The 14217-nt window shown below is 38.5% G+C and overlaps 1 protein-coding gene across 7 annotated transcripts in view; it reads left to right on the forward strand.

Moving 5' to 3' along the window:
- The window catches only part of FHOD3 (formin homology 2 domain containing 3), a 1375152-nt gene that overhangs the window by 1176160 nt on the left and 184775 nt on the right, over positions 1-14217 (forward strand). For all 7 annotated transcript variants that reach the window (XM_086965361.1, XM_086965359.1, XM_086965360.1 and 4 more), the window contains 2 exons: positions 3310-3672; positions 5562-6457. In XM_086965361.1, the coding sequence (XP_086821487.1) occupies positions 3310-3672; positions 5562-6457 (1259 nt within the window). The remainder of the gene's footprint in view (positions 1-3309; positions 3673-5561; positions 6458-14217) is intronic.

Here is a 14217-nt window from a genome sequence, read left to right on the forward strand (position 1 = left end):
TGTACTATATGTCGGAAGTAGTTGGGGGTTCGTACTGGTGCAGAGTGATTAAAGCTCAGAAAACAAACACGTCATCCATACATTCAGCTCCCTTCTGGAATGGGAAAATTGTCCAAGATTCAAAAACAGCAATCCGTTCCTAAACATTCTGAGATCTACTAAATAATACTGGAGATCAACTTGCATCACAGTGTAGAATGTAATGCTGAAAAGGACAGGTGCACAGATGCTTAAATCGGTTCATGTCACTGGCCAGGTTTTACTGTAGGAGGCCTCCAAATGTAAACCTGGTTTCACTGTACCATTTCAAAAAATGCGGCTGTCCAAAGTCCTTTGAATTAGTTGACCATTCTTTTCTCAGCCATATTTATGTGGAGGTTAAGCTGTGAAGCCAATATTAGGAGACTTTATTTGCCGTCACATTAATTATTAAGCACTTTGTCCTGAAACTACCCAAGCCTAATAAACATGGTCCTTTATTATAACGGAGGGAATTGCAAAACCTTGCTGCTTATGAAGATTTTTCCCTGATTGTACATTGGACCCAGTTTATTTGGTGACAAACTGTATAGCGCCAACGCACTGTCATTCCTATCACATGTTGATTGTTATGCTTAAATCAGCTTTACATCCGCTAATTCTTCTAAGAGGAATCTTACTTTTATAGCATGTATACCCAACTTCCCAAAAAAACCTCTATAAACAACAGAGTTCCAATTCATTGTGTTCCTGTAATTTTTTCTTTTATATGAGAAGGCAATATGTCGCTCACACTTAAGGTGCTCCCATGGCTAACGATTAAAGAATGATCCTAATTCACAAACCTCTACCTCGTTCATAAAGCTTACATGGTCCTTGCCCAAGCTATCTCACCAACGTCTTTACTTTAAATTACCCTCCAGAAAGTGTAAGGCCTGGCAATCTCAAACACCTTGCTATCAATCTGTCCGGATAATAGACTTTTGGCAAAAGTTCTCTCTATGGTCAGATCACTTCCCTGTGAAAAATTCTGTGAAAAAATACTGTCTTCAACTTCCTCCTTCATCCCCCTCTTTAAGTACTCTGAGACTATCCTAGGTAGTACGCAGTGCTTTCCAAACACCTCAAATACAAATATTAAATATATAATGAAAACCATAAATCCCTGAATATTTCATTCTAATATTTGGCTTAGAAACAGATGTCCGTCTTCAAGATCACAGTAATGTGCTCTCTTTTTCCAATTCAGGCCACCGTGATGTGTGCATTGAAAGCATCTTTACTGCGTTAGAGTACCAAAAGACCTAAAAACCATGGCTGTCTCCTTTGACACCCATCAACAGATCACTGTCCTTATACAGGACTGAGTGTGGCCCTTCAGTTTGGACCTAAGAAGGCCAAATGAAACAAGAAATTGCCATGTTGTAGCATTGTCTGTTTTCATAGATGGTGCAGTGAGTTGAATATACTTTATTCTTTTAGATTTTGCACTTATCTCGTGCCAGCTAAAAGAAGACGACAAACAATGAGCAATAACTCAGCACTTCCTTTCTGACAATTGGTGGATCACCATTCTGGCCATGGAGGCATGTTTCTAGGTGAAGCTTGTCGACATCAGAGCAGCTGCTGGAACCAATCAAAACTGTCTCAGAACTATCTGGATCTAATCAAATCCATTTGTGAGGCCGAACAGCAATTTTTTCCAGATAGTTTCGCATGAAGCGCATGTGCTGTCCTTGGAAACCGCCTGACTGAAGCATTTGGTGTCATTAGTATAAAACTGAATTAGGAGATCAAGACATTAAGCCATCATTACTAGTTGTGTCGAGTGTTATTTTTTGCGTTTTTTTATGTAGAAATACTACTCCTCATTATTAGGTTTCAGCAGGTGTTGAACCGCCTACTTTTTCAGTCACATATTCCGCCTGCTAAAAGAAGTTGGACTAAGTGATCAGTCAAGGACCCAGAAATCTGGAAAAATATGACCCAAGTGGGCCAAAAAATGATGGTTGTTATTCCCCATTCAGAGCCCAAAACGTATAATTTCCCAGTAATGGGGTACTTTAATATTGGTAATATCGTATGGGGTACAGTATTTCCTCCCCATTTTGACTGGGTGACTTGTAATGTGTCCCTAGTTTTTATATCTACATTTTACAAACTCTATTTATTTACGTATTTATCCATTTGTAAAGCGCTTGGTTACCCTACTGGTGTGTCCCCGTGCTAGAAACAGTGCTGGCGATTAAACGAGAACCTGCAAATTGCACTACAGGATTTAACCAACTAATACTACCCACCCGAAGGAGGTCAAGCCAACATTTGGAGGGGGCAGCAAGAAAATAAAAAACTACAGGTACACAATGCAGTATATTCCTTTCTGACCCAGAATCTACACTCTTCAGAATAGACCCCCAAAACACCAGGCGTTGCATCGAGACTTTCTTTTGCAACTCAGCTGAGTAACTGTTCTTGGTGCAGCTTGGGAAGGGTTCTCAGTGTGAAAGGGCTTACAGAATGTGCAAACCACCATGCATAGTTGTTACTTCTGTGCAGTTCTTATTTACGGTCGCATATATTGGCCCCAGTATCACCCCTATTCTTAAATTGACACATTTATCATAGAAGAAGGACTTTTTTCGGCTGGAATGTGCCTACATAAATAACATATGCACTTAGCATTCATACTAAATAATGCGATTTCAGAGCCATCAAGTATATCCTATTTTGTAAACTGGCCCTGGCTAAAGTCTCTAGCATCATACTGTTGCAGCCAGAAGTTGACTTAAGCTTTTGGGTGATGAGTATTGTGACTATTAAAGAGGCATAGCTATCATTCGTTCAGCAGGTGCAGTGGCACTGAGGCCTAGGGATATGATGACCTCCTGCATCACAGTTAAGAATGCCAATTACTACCCAAACAGGCGGTCCGATGGTAATTTTTTTTGCTAGCATTACGGCCCATGGATGTGACCCTTGTTACATCCTGGATTCAATATAAAACATAACTTTACTAGACTTAAAGAATATAACTTTATTAATGCAGCTTATATCGCTAAATTCATGTGATTTTTTTTAGTATTAGGAGAAAAAGAGTTACTGGTAAATTATCAACATTGTGGAACCTCCTCCAAGAATTTTAAAGTTTTTTTAATCTGAAGCAGAAATATTCAAAATGCATATGGAGTAAAGGAATTATGGTTATTTGTTGCTACTGACAAGGTTCCCTTGTGCTTTGATCTTGTGAACTCTGGAGATGATGTGTTATTTGTATTTTGATGACTTTATGTTGAAAACTGAACCGTGTGTCTGTTTCTTTGTATCCTCCAGCCAGTACCAGTGAAGCTGAACCAGAGACAGAGCCCGAGCCAGAGCCCGAACCAGAGCCCGAGCCTGAGCTAGAGCCTGAGCTAGAAACGGAAACAGAACCTGCGCCAGGGCCTGCTGTACAAGCAGAGCAGGAAGTGGAAACAACCACACAGGAAGTTGAATCGGCAGATGTGGAGCAGGAGAGTGAGCTAGAACAGGGATCGGAGAGGGAGTCTGAAGAAAGTGCAATTCTTAGTGAAAAAGAGCGACAAAATGAGGAAGTGAATGAAAAAGACAATTGCTCAGCATCTAGCATATCTTCAGCAAGCAGCACTTTAGAGCGAGAGGAAAAGGAGGACAAGATCACCAGCGACAACGAGGCGGGTGAGCGTCCGCTCCGTTTGTAACATTACACTTTATGGGAAAGTGGAGCCACAGATTTATCAACACTTTGTGCCTGTGCAGTGTCCTCATCAGTGACACTAGCCTGTGGAAAGTCTTGATTTGGGATTTACTTTCCAACATAAAACTTTTTTTGCAATCGGAAGTAGCCTTGAAGTAATGCAATGTAGCACTATGCTCTGCTTTGCACTACTCTGAGCTATTTTGCAAAAAAGGGCATTTCATTGGTGGTACATGAGCGTTCCAATGCAACTGCTCATACAAGAACCCATATATTTTGAAAAAAAGTCCTGTACACTAACATTTTGGCCATAGTTTTCCATCAGAATTGTTCGCCTGATTGAGGGAGGTATAAACCTATTTAAAAGTTTTTTGTTCTCCAAACTTTTTAAAACTTTGCTTTAGTACAGTACTGTACTAAACTATGTTGAAGCACTGTTTTTATGTACTAGAAGTTTACCATTCAAAACCAAACCTATACTAGGCATCACACAGTTACCCTTGCACTATGCTGCATTGCTGTGTGTGTGGAGCAGGGAGGCCCAAAGTGTGTTAGTGCTAGGGGAGAGGGCAACAGCACCATATCTTAGTAAATATGGCACTGTTCTTCTGTCTCCCTTTTACACAATGCTGCGCCAACTTCGGTCACTGCATTGCATGGCTTTTTAGTAAATTTGCCCCTATGATTACTATATCAAGCTTTCAGCAGCAGGTTGAATTCTGGAAACAAATTCCAGCAAGGCTAATTTGGAATATCCCGCCAGGACTGCTCATCGTAATATTTTTTTGCGGACTCTCATCCTGGGTGCTATTCTATGCAGGACATTTCTTAAATAACTATAGTTTCTCAGCAAGATCACTTCATTATCTAGTTACATTTGATATTCATATATTAATATCATATAGTGTTACTTGTATATTTCTTTCATAAAATTAATCAAGTGTTTAGATTCTCATTTACCAAACAACTTCACTTTTACAGACAAGGCAGATTCTGCGAGTATGACTGCGCTTGAAAATGTGCATTTATATCACAAGATGCACATTCATAATCGTTCAGATCCCTATTTGTGCTCAACTAAGCTGGAATGAGGGGCCAGTTAACCCATATGACAGCACACGCCCTATTAAGTAGAGGGTGTGGTGCTGTCCTACTCCCCCTCATAAGTCTTTTCATTGCTCCACGTGAAAGCATTGAATACATATTGGTTATTCCTGCCTACCACCACAAAAGCTTAACATTCCTGACTTAAATCCTGTCAAAAGAAGTTAAACTTTGTGGAAATACTAAATAGCGACCATCTTTCTGAAACGAGAGGGTTTCAGGTCTCGTCACAATTTACACATTTTCATTCAAGCAAAGACTGAATCATAATCTAAGTGACATGCAGACCCAAAATAATCTCCTGAATGTTGATCATCAAAACTACATTTATAAGAGTGCATTCTCTACTTGAAGATTTTTCATATCGCTCATATTTACTGCTCTTTCCGCTGGAAGTTAAAAGAGCTTGATGGAAATACATATTCAATATCCCCTACTCTACGAAAAGCTTAAAGAATCAGATATGTATTCAGGTGCTACATATGCAGGTAGCCATACAATTTTGGGGACCTATTGCATGTCATGTTGTTATAAATTGTTTTCTATAGCACACTCTACAGCCATCATTATTATCTTCAGCTACTAGAATTATAGATGTTATAAGCCAACTTAAGTGAAACTCATTTCATTGATCCAAGACTCTGCCCATTTACCCATATCTTGAACCTTTGACTGACATTTGAGAGTCGGAGCATTGAATTTGCTGAGAAATGTCGCCATCTTTCATTAGCTATTACTGTCATTGTGTCTTTTGGATTTCTTTCAGGTCCTTGGACACAGGGTAGTAAGGAGGCAGCAGTGAATGGTCAGTGCAACAATATTCTCAATAACAAGAGGTTCATGCTGGACATGTTGTATGCTCATAACAAAAAGCCCAGCGATGAAGAGGAGAAAGAGTTGGAGGACAAAGAGAAGGAAGCGAAGGAGATGGAGATGGATGAAAGTGAGGAGTCCATCACAAGCCTTGCTAATCGGATTTCCATCCTTCAGGCCAGCAAGCAGGCCAATGACGAGAATGTAAAAAAGATGGACATTGGCAACCTGGAAAACCAGGGCAGTGTTAGAGCCTTTGCAGAAAAATTCAACAGTGGTGAACTTGTCAAGGGAACAACACTGACAGAGAGTGAACTCAGTGACAAAATAGCAGAAAAAATACCAGCACAGCCAAAGAAGGAATCTGACCACATATGGGATCAGCTTATGGCTGCTCCTCGAGAACTGAAAATCAAAGACATGGATTTTACAGACCTGGTGGATGACGATGACATTGACGTCTTAGACATGGATATAGTACCTGGAGAGTGCTTTGCTCCCCCTCCCCCGCCACCACCTCTGTCTTTCATGGGCTTACCTCCCCCTCCTCCTCTTCTTGGATGTCCCCCACCCCCTCCAGCCCCTTGTAATATATTACCTCCTCCCCCACTTTTTTGCAGTCCTCAGGGTTTTGGGTCACCCCACATTCAAAGAGGGGAGCCTGCATTCTTGAAGAAGAAAAAAACCATACGCTTGTTTTGGAATGAGGTGCGGCCGTTTGAATGGCAGTGCAAAAACAACAAGCGCTGTCGAGAATTTCTCTGGTCCAAACTGGAACCTATGAAGGTAGACACATCCAAATTAGAGCACCTTTTTGAATCAAAGTCAAAGGACCTGCCTGTTGCAAAGGTAATGATAATATTTACAATATTTGACTTTTCAATTCTGTAACATGTTTGTTTTATGTATATTCCCTTAGTTGATTGCTGTGAAAAATAAATTGTGCAAGCCAGCCAGAAATGAGTATCATTTGATATAAGTAACTTCTACAAAAAGGACAACAAAAGTAGATTACAACAGAAAAATTAAAAAATGTGTTACGTACAGATTGCTGTATTGTGATGCAGTGAAACTCAATAAATTCAATATCAAACATATAATCAAATATATCATATTTTATTAAAAACTATTCTTTAAAATAATGTTTTCATATATTGTTAAAGTGCAAATACATAGAATAACGAACTCATGTCAAAAAAATAGTTTCATTGATACATACATTTTATTCTCTTTGTACGCATGATAGAAAAAAATATATATACAAAAAAGTTTAAAATACACAGAAAACTGTCGACACGGCGTTTCGGTGAAAGTTTGATAGATCTTCACCTTCTTCAGGACAAAAATTGCTGTTTTATCTACTTGTATGGAGACCCTGAAGAAAGTCGTCTCACGCTTGGAATAACGTAGCACTCAGAAGACAATAATTATAATGTTCTTCACAGCCATAATGGAATTAAAATGAGGTTCTATATGGTCTTCTATTGAGCTAAGAAAGTTCAAATATTTATTATTAATATGTTGGCAATCATGGCCAATAAAAAAAATCTATAGTAGAGGGCTAGTGAAACAGCTTTATATATTAGTTTGCTGCATTCCCTACCAATCCAATTGGTATTGCTGTATTGTTATTTTCCTTTTGTGTATTGCAATATCTTGGAGTAAGAAAGAGCCGGATCGAGGTATTGATGAACTCGTACTAATGCTCTAATGACCGTCAATCTCTATGGTCGAAGTTGGAGTGTGTTAAAAAGCTGTTTCTCTTGGCCCTCTACTATAGATTTTAAATGGCCATGATTTCCAACATATCAATAATGAATATTTGAACTTTATGAACTATGGATTGAGTCTTCTTAGATCAATAAGAGACCATATGGAACCTCATTTTAATTCCATTATGGCTGTGAAGAACATTATAATTATTGTCTTCTGAGTCCTACGCTATTCCAAGCGTGAGACGATTTTCTTTTTTTAAACTTTTTTTATACAGAAAACAATCGCAACCGCTGTTACAGGGTTAGCATAGGTTAAGTAGGTGCCGTTTATACACCGGGGTTTATATAGCTAACCCTACCTGTCAATATTATGAAAGCGTGAGAAAGGCAAGGAGGAAAGGACAGAAAAATAAGTGGTGAAAAAAGAGGTAGGGGACAGGCACTGAGGGAGAGAGAAACATTCGCTATACATTACATCTGACATTCGCTATACATTACATCTGACATTCTGTGAGGATGTTTGAGCTCGCATGCGAAAATGGTCCTAGCCAACTGGAAGATGACTTTCTTTAGGGTCTCCATACAAGTAGATAAAACTGCAATTTTTGTCCTGAAGAAGGTGAAGATCTATCAAACTTTCAATGAAAGGCCGTGTCGACAGTTTTCTGTGTATTTTTTATCTATTTTTATATATATTGTTTTTCTATGATGTGTACAAAGAGAATGACATTTATGTAGCAATGAAACTATTTTTTGACGTGAGTTGGTTATTCTATGTATTTTCACTTTAACAATATATGAAAAAAATATTTTAAAGAATACTTTTTAATAAAATATGATATATTTGTGTATATGTTTGATATTGAATTGATTGAGTTTTGATTGCATCACAATACAGCAGTCTGTAAGTAACAAGTTATTTCATTTTTCTGTTTTAATCTGTTGTCCTTTTTGTAGAAGTTACTTATATCACATGATCCTCATTTCTGGCTGACTTGCACAATTTATTTATTCTTTGATTCCGTTTGCTTTCTGGTTTATTGGAAAGGGATCTTTTTACTTTGTGTTTCATATACCCATCCCTTTTCCAAGTACTAGGGTACCTCCCTCAAATTTTGGTGATTTGCTGTTAAAAAATGCCATTTCTTTAGGGAGAGAAGTATGTTTTTTAACAAACGTAAGACAGTTATGTTGTACTGCACAGTGGAAATACACAATCCTCTCCTAAATTACATCTGTAATTATGTCAATTAACAAGTAACAAAAGAATTTTGACTAGGGCCATAACGTGAAGCGAGATCTGAGGTGAGATCATAATAATTACAAATTAAATATATGTAGGTGTTTCTGTATCAATTCAATATGTTGAAAAAACACAAATGCCAGATGATGGTTATTGAGATGTGACCTACTTGGGCCTTTCCCCCTATTTTTAAGTATTATTGACAGATTTAGATTTTGGGGGTAAAGGAAAATCTACCAATTTCCTAACGAAGTGCAAAATAGGGGTGAGCATCCACCAAATAAGGTTTCGGCCACCATCTGTCCCTTTTTGTTACTGTTTTCTTGATAGAAAAGCTTTTTTACATGCTTCTTTCTTTGGAACAGGGGGATTCCCCACTTGGAATAACTTCTTGCCTATCTGCTGAAGATCTGAGAGCATTTTGTGTTGAAGTAAAAATCTGCCCGAAAAACTTAATACACTCCTGGGCACATTGAAGTATGATTTGAAGGCTGAGGTGTAACTTTTTTTTGGAAATGGTATTTCAAATGTATGTTTCACATAGCCTCTTTGCAGTCAGAAGAAATTGCCTTTTCCTGATTACCAGCCTTCACATTTTGACCTTCACCGGAAATGCAGTCAGAATGAAACACTCAACTGCCATGACCAGTGGCATCTGCTGTGGGGCCATGGTGGGGTGGGGGGTAGTGGGATAGCAGTATTAAGATTGGTATGTGTGCCGTGGTTCAACAATCAGAGTGGGAGTGGAATCCCACGCCTGTTCTCCACCAGGGCTGTAATGCAGCCTGGGTAAAGAACATGCAAAGTGCACATAATGGTTTGGGCGGCACAAGATGGCTTGCCAATTTGTCATGCGCACTTAAGTGCACATACCACTCTACCCCCTGCTGTCTGAAAGCCCAGCCCGCCCCTTAAAAAAAAACTGGGCCAGTACCGTCACAATGAAATTATAATGACGTTATGTTATTATCAATTTATTTTTCGTGTGGGGTGACACTCCTCCACCTCAGTGGAGGAGATGCCGCTGGCCATGATTGACCAGTTCTTGTCAGCAAAATATCTCTTCTTTTTTGGCCAAGATAATGCACCAGAGTGGGATGAAAATTAAACTGTACTCTGTTAAAATACCTCTGAATAGTCTTCAAAACAAGGGAGGTTTTGTACTGTGCAAATTAAGACACTGATAGGTTTTTAGAATAGTGAAGATATATGTTAGAATGATTTTTACTTTACTTTACCAGGTTTCACAGAGCTAGGTTATCACTACCGGTTATATGTAAAGTTCAAACAGCATCTGACAATTCAGAGCTTAATTTCGTGTTTCAAAGTAAATATTGAATGGCCATAATAAGGCAAAGCGAGGTTCATAATGTAGATGTGTAGTTTCTGGTTCAACATGATCATCTGGTATGGATAACCTTGCTTTTAATTGCCCCAAAATGGGTTTATATTACCTCAAAGCTAACAGATGGTCAGATTTCACTCTTGGCTACAAAAACTTTCTTTGCCAGTAGCCCATACCTCGGCATTTCTTCTAATCCTTGGCAATGTCTCAAGGACAAAGCAAGTGTTTCTTTTTCCTCTGTGGGGTTGTTTTTTGACAACATAAAAATTGTTAAGTAAGGACTCTGTAGTTTCATCAATTGCTGAATTTTTCCTTTACCCCGTTATCTCCGCTCCTTCACGTATAGTAGGATGTGCCTCAAATCGCACCATCTGCTACTATTGTACATGTCCTGAGGTTTGATGGGGCGCAGATTACTCAGGTGCTTGGTGGACATGGTGTATCTGGGAGACTGAAAAGTATTATTGTCTGCTGGTGCACATCCTTTGAGAGTCTTGTTAAGGTTAAACTGAGGTTTAGGTGCTCCAATGATGACGTCCTCCGTCCTATGACGTCTAGTATCAAATGCATATAATGTGTTTCCAATTGGCAATTGGTCGCATCTTGGGCACACTTTCACGATTCCTGGTAAAGGATTTCACAAATGCTTTGGAGTAGTTTGAAACGAGTATTTATTCTCATAGATTGCTGCTGATATTTAAGAAATTAGCGTCATTTCTTGTAGTATTCCATCAACATATAGATTTCATTTTATCAAGTGCTCAGTTTGCTCCAATGCATTTCGGGCCTGCTGCCCTTCATCTGGGAGCATTTCTGTAATGTGAAATATCATAGCATGACTTTATTCTACATGAACACCATATAAGCAGTAAAGTATTATAAAATAGGTCCACCATGAGAATCTTCCCAAAAGGGCTTAGCTCGGCAAAGATGTGGTAATTACTGTGTATCTTCATGCCTATTTTATGACTGGACTTAACATTTATGCCCTCCTTGATGCTACTTCAAACAGAGGGATGTATAGTGCTGCTTTAGACTTGAGTAGGATGTTAGGGCTGTATGTGACAAACTATTAATACTATCAATTGTGGGGTCTCTCATTATTATTGTTTGTAGATCCCTTATTTCAAATCCGCAGAATGTGTCATTATTCTTATCAGTGATTGATTGCATCATAATCCCAGTCCCTGCCTTCACAAGAGGTTATCTCAGACATTATCCCATTTGTAAAATATCCAAATAGTAGGTGTAACAGATTGTCCCATACATATATTTCTACTTTCCCACTAGATGTAAATATTTACTCGAGAATTGGCCCTGAATGGGTCTGTCAGACCACTGCACTGCAAGCACATCATTGTTTCTGATTATATAGTGATTACTTTGAAAAGAAGAGTGGTGGCAGAATGCTAATGTCAGGAGGTCCAGCATCTTGACTTCATATGCTTTTTAGCCCTGGATTCATATAGAGGCCCCTTACCGTCAATGCATAGGTGCATCTGCTATCAATATTTTTCCTGTTTCCACAATCCTCAGTATGATTTCCACAAAAAACATCTGTAGGCAGCCACATTTGAAAGATGATTTATTATATAAACCTTCTCAGTTAACATCATTGACTTCTGTTAAAAAAAAATCTGTGGTTCAAATGGTCGTCATTTCAAATTTGCAGTTTTTGGCAGAGAAATGAAGTCGCACTCATGTGATTACTTTGTGATTGAGTCATCAAAGTCTCTCCTATAAATGCCACTCCTGCCATTTATTTCCAGGAACTAAAATGCAGATTCATATTGCTATTTGATATTAGACACCCTATTAGTTAAAGTAGTGTTTAACTCAATGGAATAACAAAAATGTGAAGCTGTAAAAGACCCCAGGGATCACAATGACAAATCATCTTGTGTGAAAATGTATAGTAGCTAAATAACGCTGTATGATGAACTTCCCATTGCTCACATGAGAGACTTCTACAATTTTCCCGGTTAGCCCTTGTGCTGGTTTAGTATGGTGTGCTAAAACTGTTCTGAATTAATACTTATATACTTTTAGTCTGTTGCTTTATGAATTAACATTGACACATTCATTATATAAGGCCTTCTTGTCAATAATTTCTGCTTTATCATTTATTTGAGGAGCCCCATCCTCATTAAACCTCCTTATTTAACAAAACAAGACATACAGGCGACTCATTGGAATAGCCACAAATCTTTCAGTATTGCCATGCTGGTTAGTTGTCAAACATATTTAACAAAACTTTAACCGGAAGAAGATCTATTTTTAGAAAGCATCTGTTGGTACCACTAGCGTGCTGTGACTCTTAACATTGCCATTCCATCTCACTGGGACTAGAGGTGCATCAGCATGGCCCTGTTGACTATAGATAAAAATGGAATGTCTGCCCGATAATATGGTGATTCTTGGGTCAGCAGTAAATGGGTATACCAGTATAATCTGCATGACTGCTCACATTTTGTTCCAAAATATTTTAAATTTAGAGCTTTGCTTTCAAAAAGGTAGAGCCAAGTCCATCCCCCAATAATCCTTCAACATTTATTGTTGGTATGTTACAAATATCTGATGTAACATAGATATATGATATTGTAATGTCTCTCTCTGTTTTGAACACATCCTGACGAGGACTGAATTTCTTTCCAGAGATTTATACATTGTTTCTGTGTAAGTTTTTTTTCTCAGAACCTTATCATGCCTTGACGTAGAATTTTATTATGTCACTGGTTTGGTGTTTCCAATACTTTTCAAGTGTTTGTAATCGGGCCTTCAAAAACGAACTCTGGGTGCTTTACTTTTTCACCCATTTTGTAAGTGTGCAGTATATCCAGGTGACACTGGAATTTTCCTGGAGAGTGAATAACTCTATTTTCTGCACATCCTAATAATATCTGAAAGAATTTGCAATAATTCGAGCAGAATACAAAAGCTAGAAAGAAATATTTTAATGAAACTTAAACACATACATCAAAATACATTTCTAAATCTGTAGCTGCAGTGGCCTCATAAGAAATTCATATATTGAGAAAATAATTGAGAATTAAGACTTACAGTAAATTTATATTTAGAAAATAAGAGCTAAACATCTTCTGAAATTGGGCAGTTATGGTAAATCACACAAACGGTAAATCACACCAGCGATCCAGCCACTCCCTATCATGAGGGTTTCCTCTGCACCTGCCTGGAAGCAAAGAATTCCTACCAGTAAATTGCTTTTGTGATCTTTTGTGTGAGTAATAGATGGTGAAAATGTCCAAATTCTGTAGTGTACCCACAGATTATTGTGCTCAACATCCACTTCGTCACTGAAACAGATGCCAAACATTCCAGGCACTGTCAGTTGAGAATGACATCATAAAAGGTTGTATGTGACGCACAGCTGTGGGTCAAATAAACCAATACTCTTCTTCAAACAGTAAACCAGGGTCAAAAACCCATGAAAAAAATCTCCAGATTTTGGTGCTTACTTCCATGTTTAGGGTGTCCTGTGTCACTTTTACCAGTAATTCTGTGTCCATCCCGAGGAATACCTTCATTGTGGAAGCATTTTGGCACTCATTATGTGAACATGTTTTCGTTCTCAGTATCACATTTTCCCATCCGTCTGCCTGATGACACAGATTTTAGGCATTAGTTATGGAATGGTTGCCAATATGGCTTTGTTTAATAACTAAGCATTGATCAAGCGGCTATAACAGCAGTGAAAGTTACAATTTAGAATGTGTTGCTGGACAAAATATGTTTTGTCAAACATTCAAAGCAATCTTTCATCTGGAAAGAGTTACTGGTAGAACTCATCGGCTTAAAATTTAATTTTTCTTCAGTATGCCCAAAGAATTGTGAATAACAAGGAGGCTACTCCAGTCAGGAGTTTATAAACACAGTTACAGACGGTTGAGTCTCTTCCTGTGTCATGTTAACTTAATGCCTGCTGGGTCCATTATTATTATTATCGATTACCATTAAGTTTGTATGCAACGTATAGCAATACGGTGTGCCTGCTGTTCAGCTTTATCTCACTGGACTTGAGAGAGCTTGCGCCCACTCAACCATTTATCTTCAGTCCAATGGTCCTTGTGAACAGCTTGAGTGGTAAGAGGGAGAAAGCAATCACAATTGAATCTCAAAACAGTGTAACCAATTTGGTCACACAATAATCCCCTCGACAACTAAATCTGAGATTAGTAAAATTTAAATTCTGATTGGAGCAGGTCCAAGACAGATTTGCATCTGCTTCGTCCCCGTCTACAGTAACACAGCGAGCAAAAAACCGACGGGCTGGAATGCACCACATGTA

Source organism: Lissotriton vulgaris, chromosome 4_1, assembly GCF_964263255.1.
Source record: "Lissotriton vulgaris chromosome 4_1, aLisVul1.2, whole genome shotgun sequence".
Lineage (NCBI taxonomy): Eukaryota > Metazoa > Chordata > Amphibia > Caudata > Salamandridae > Lissotriton > Lissotriton vulgaris.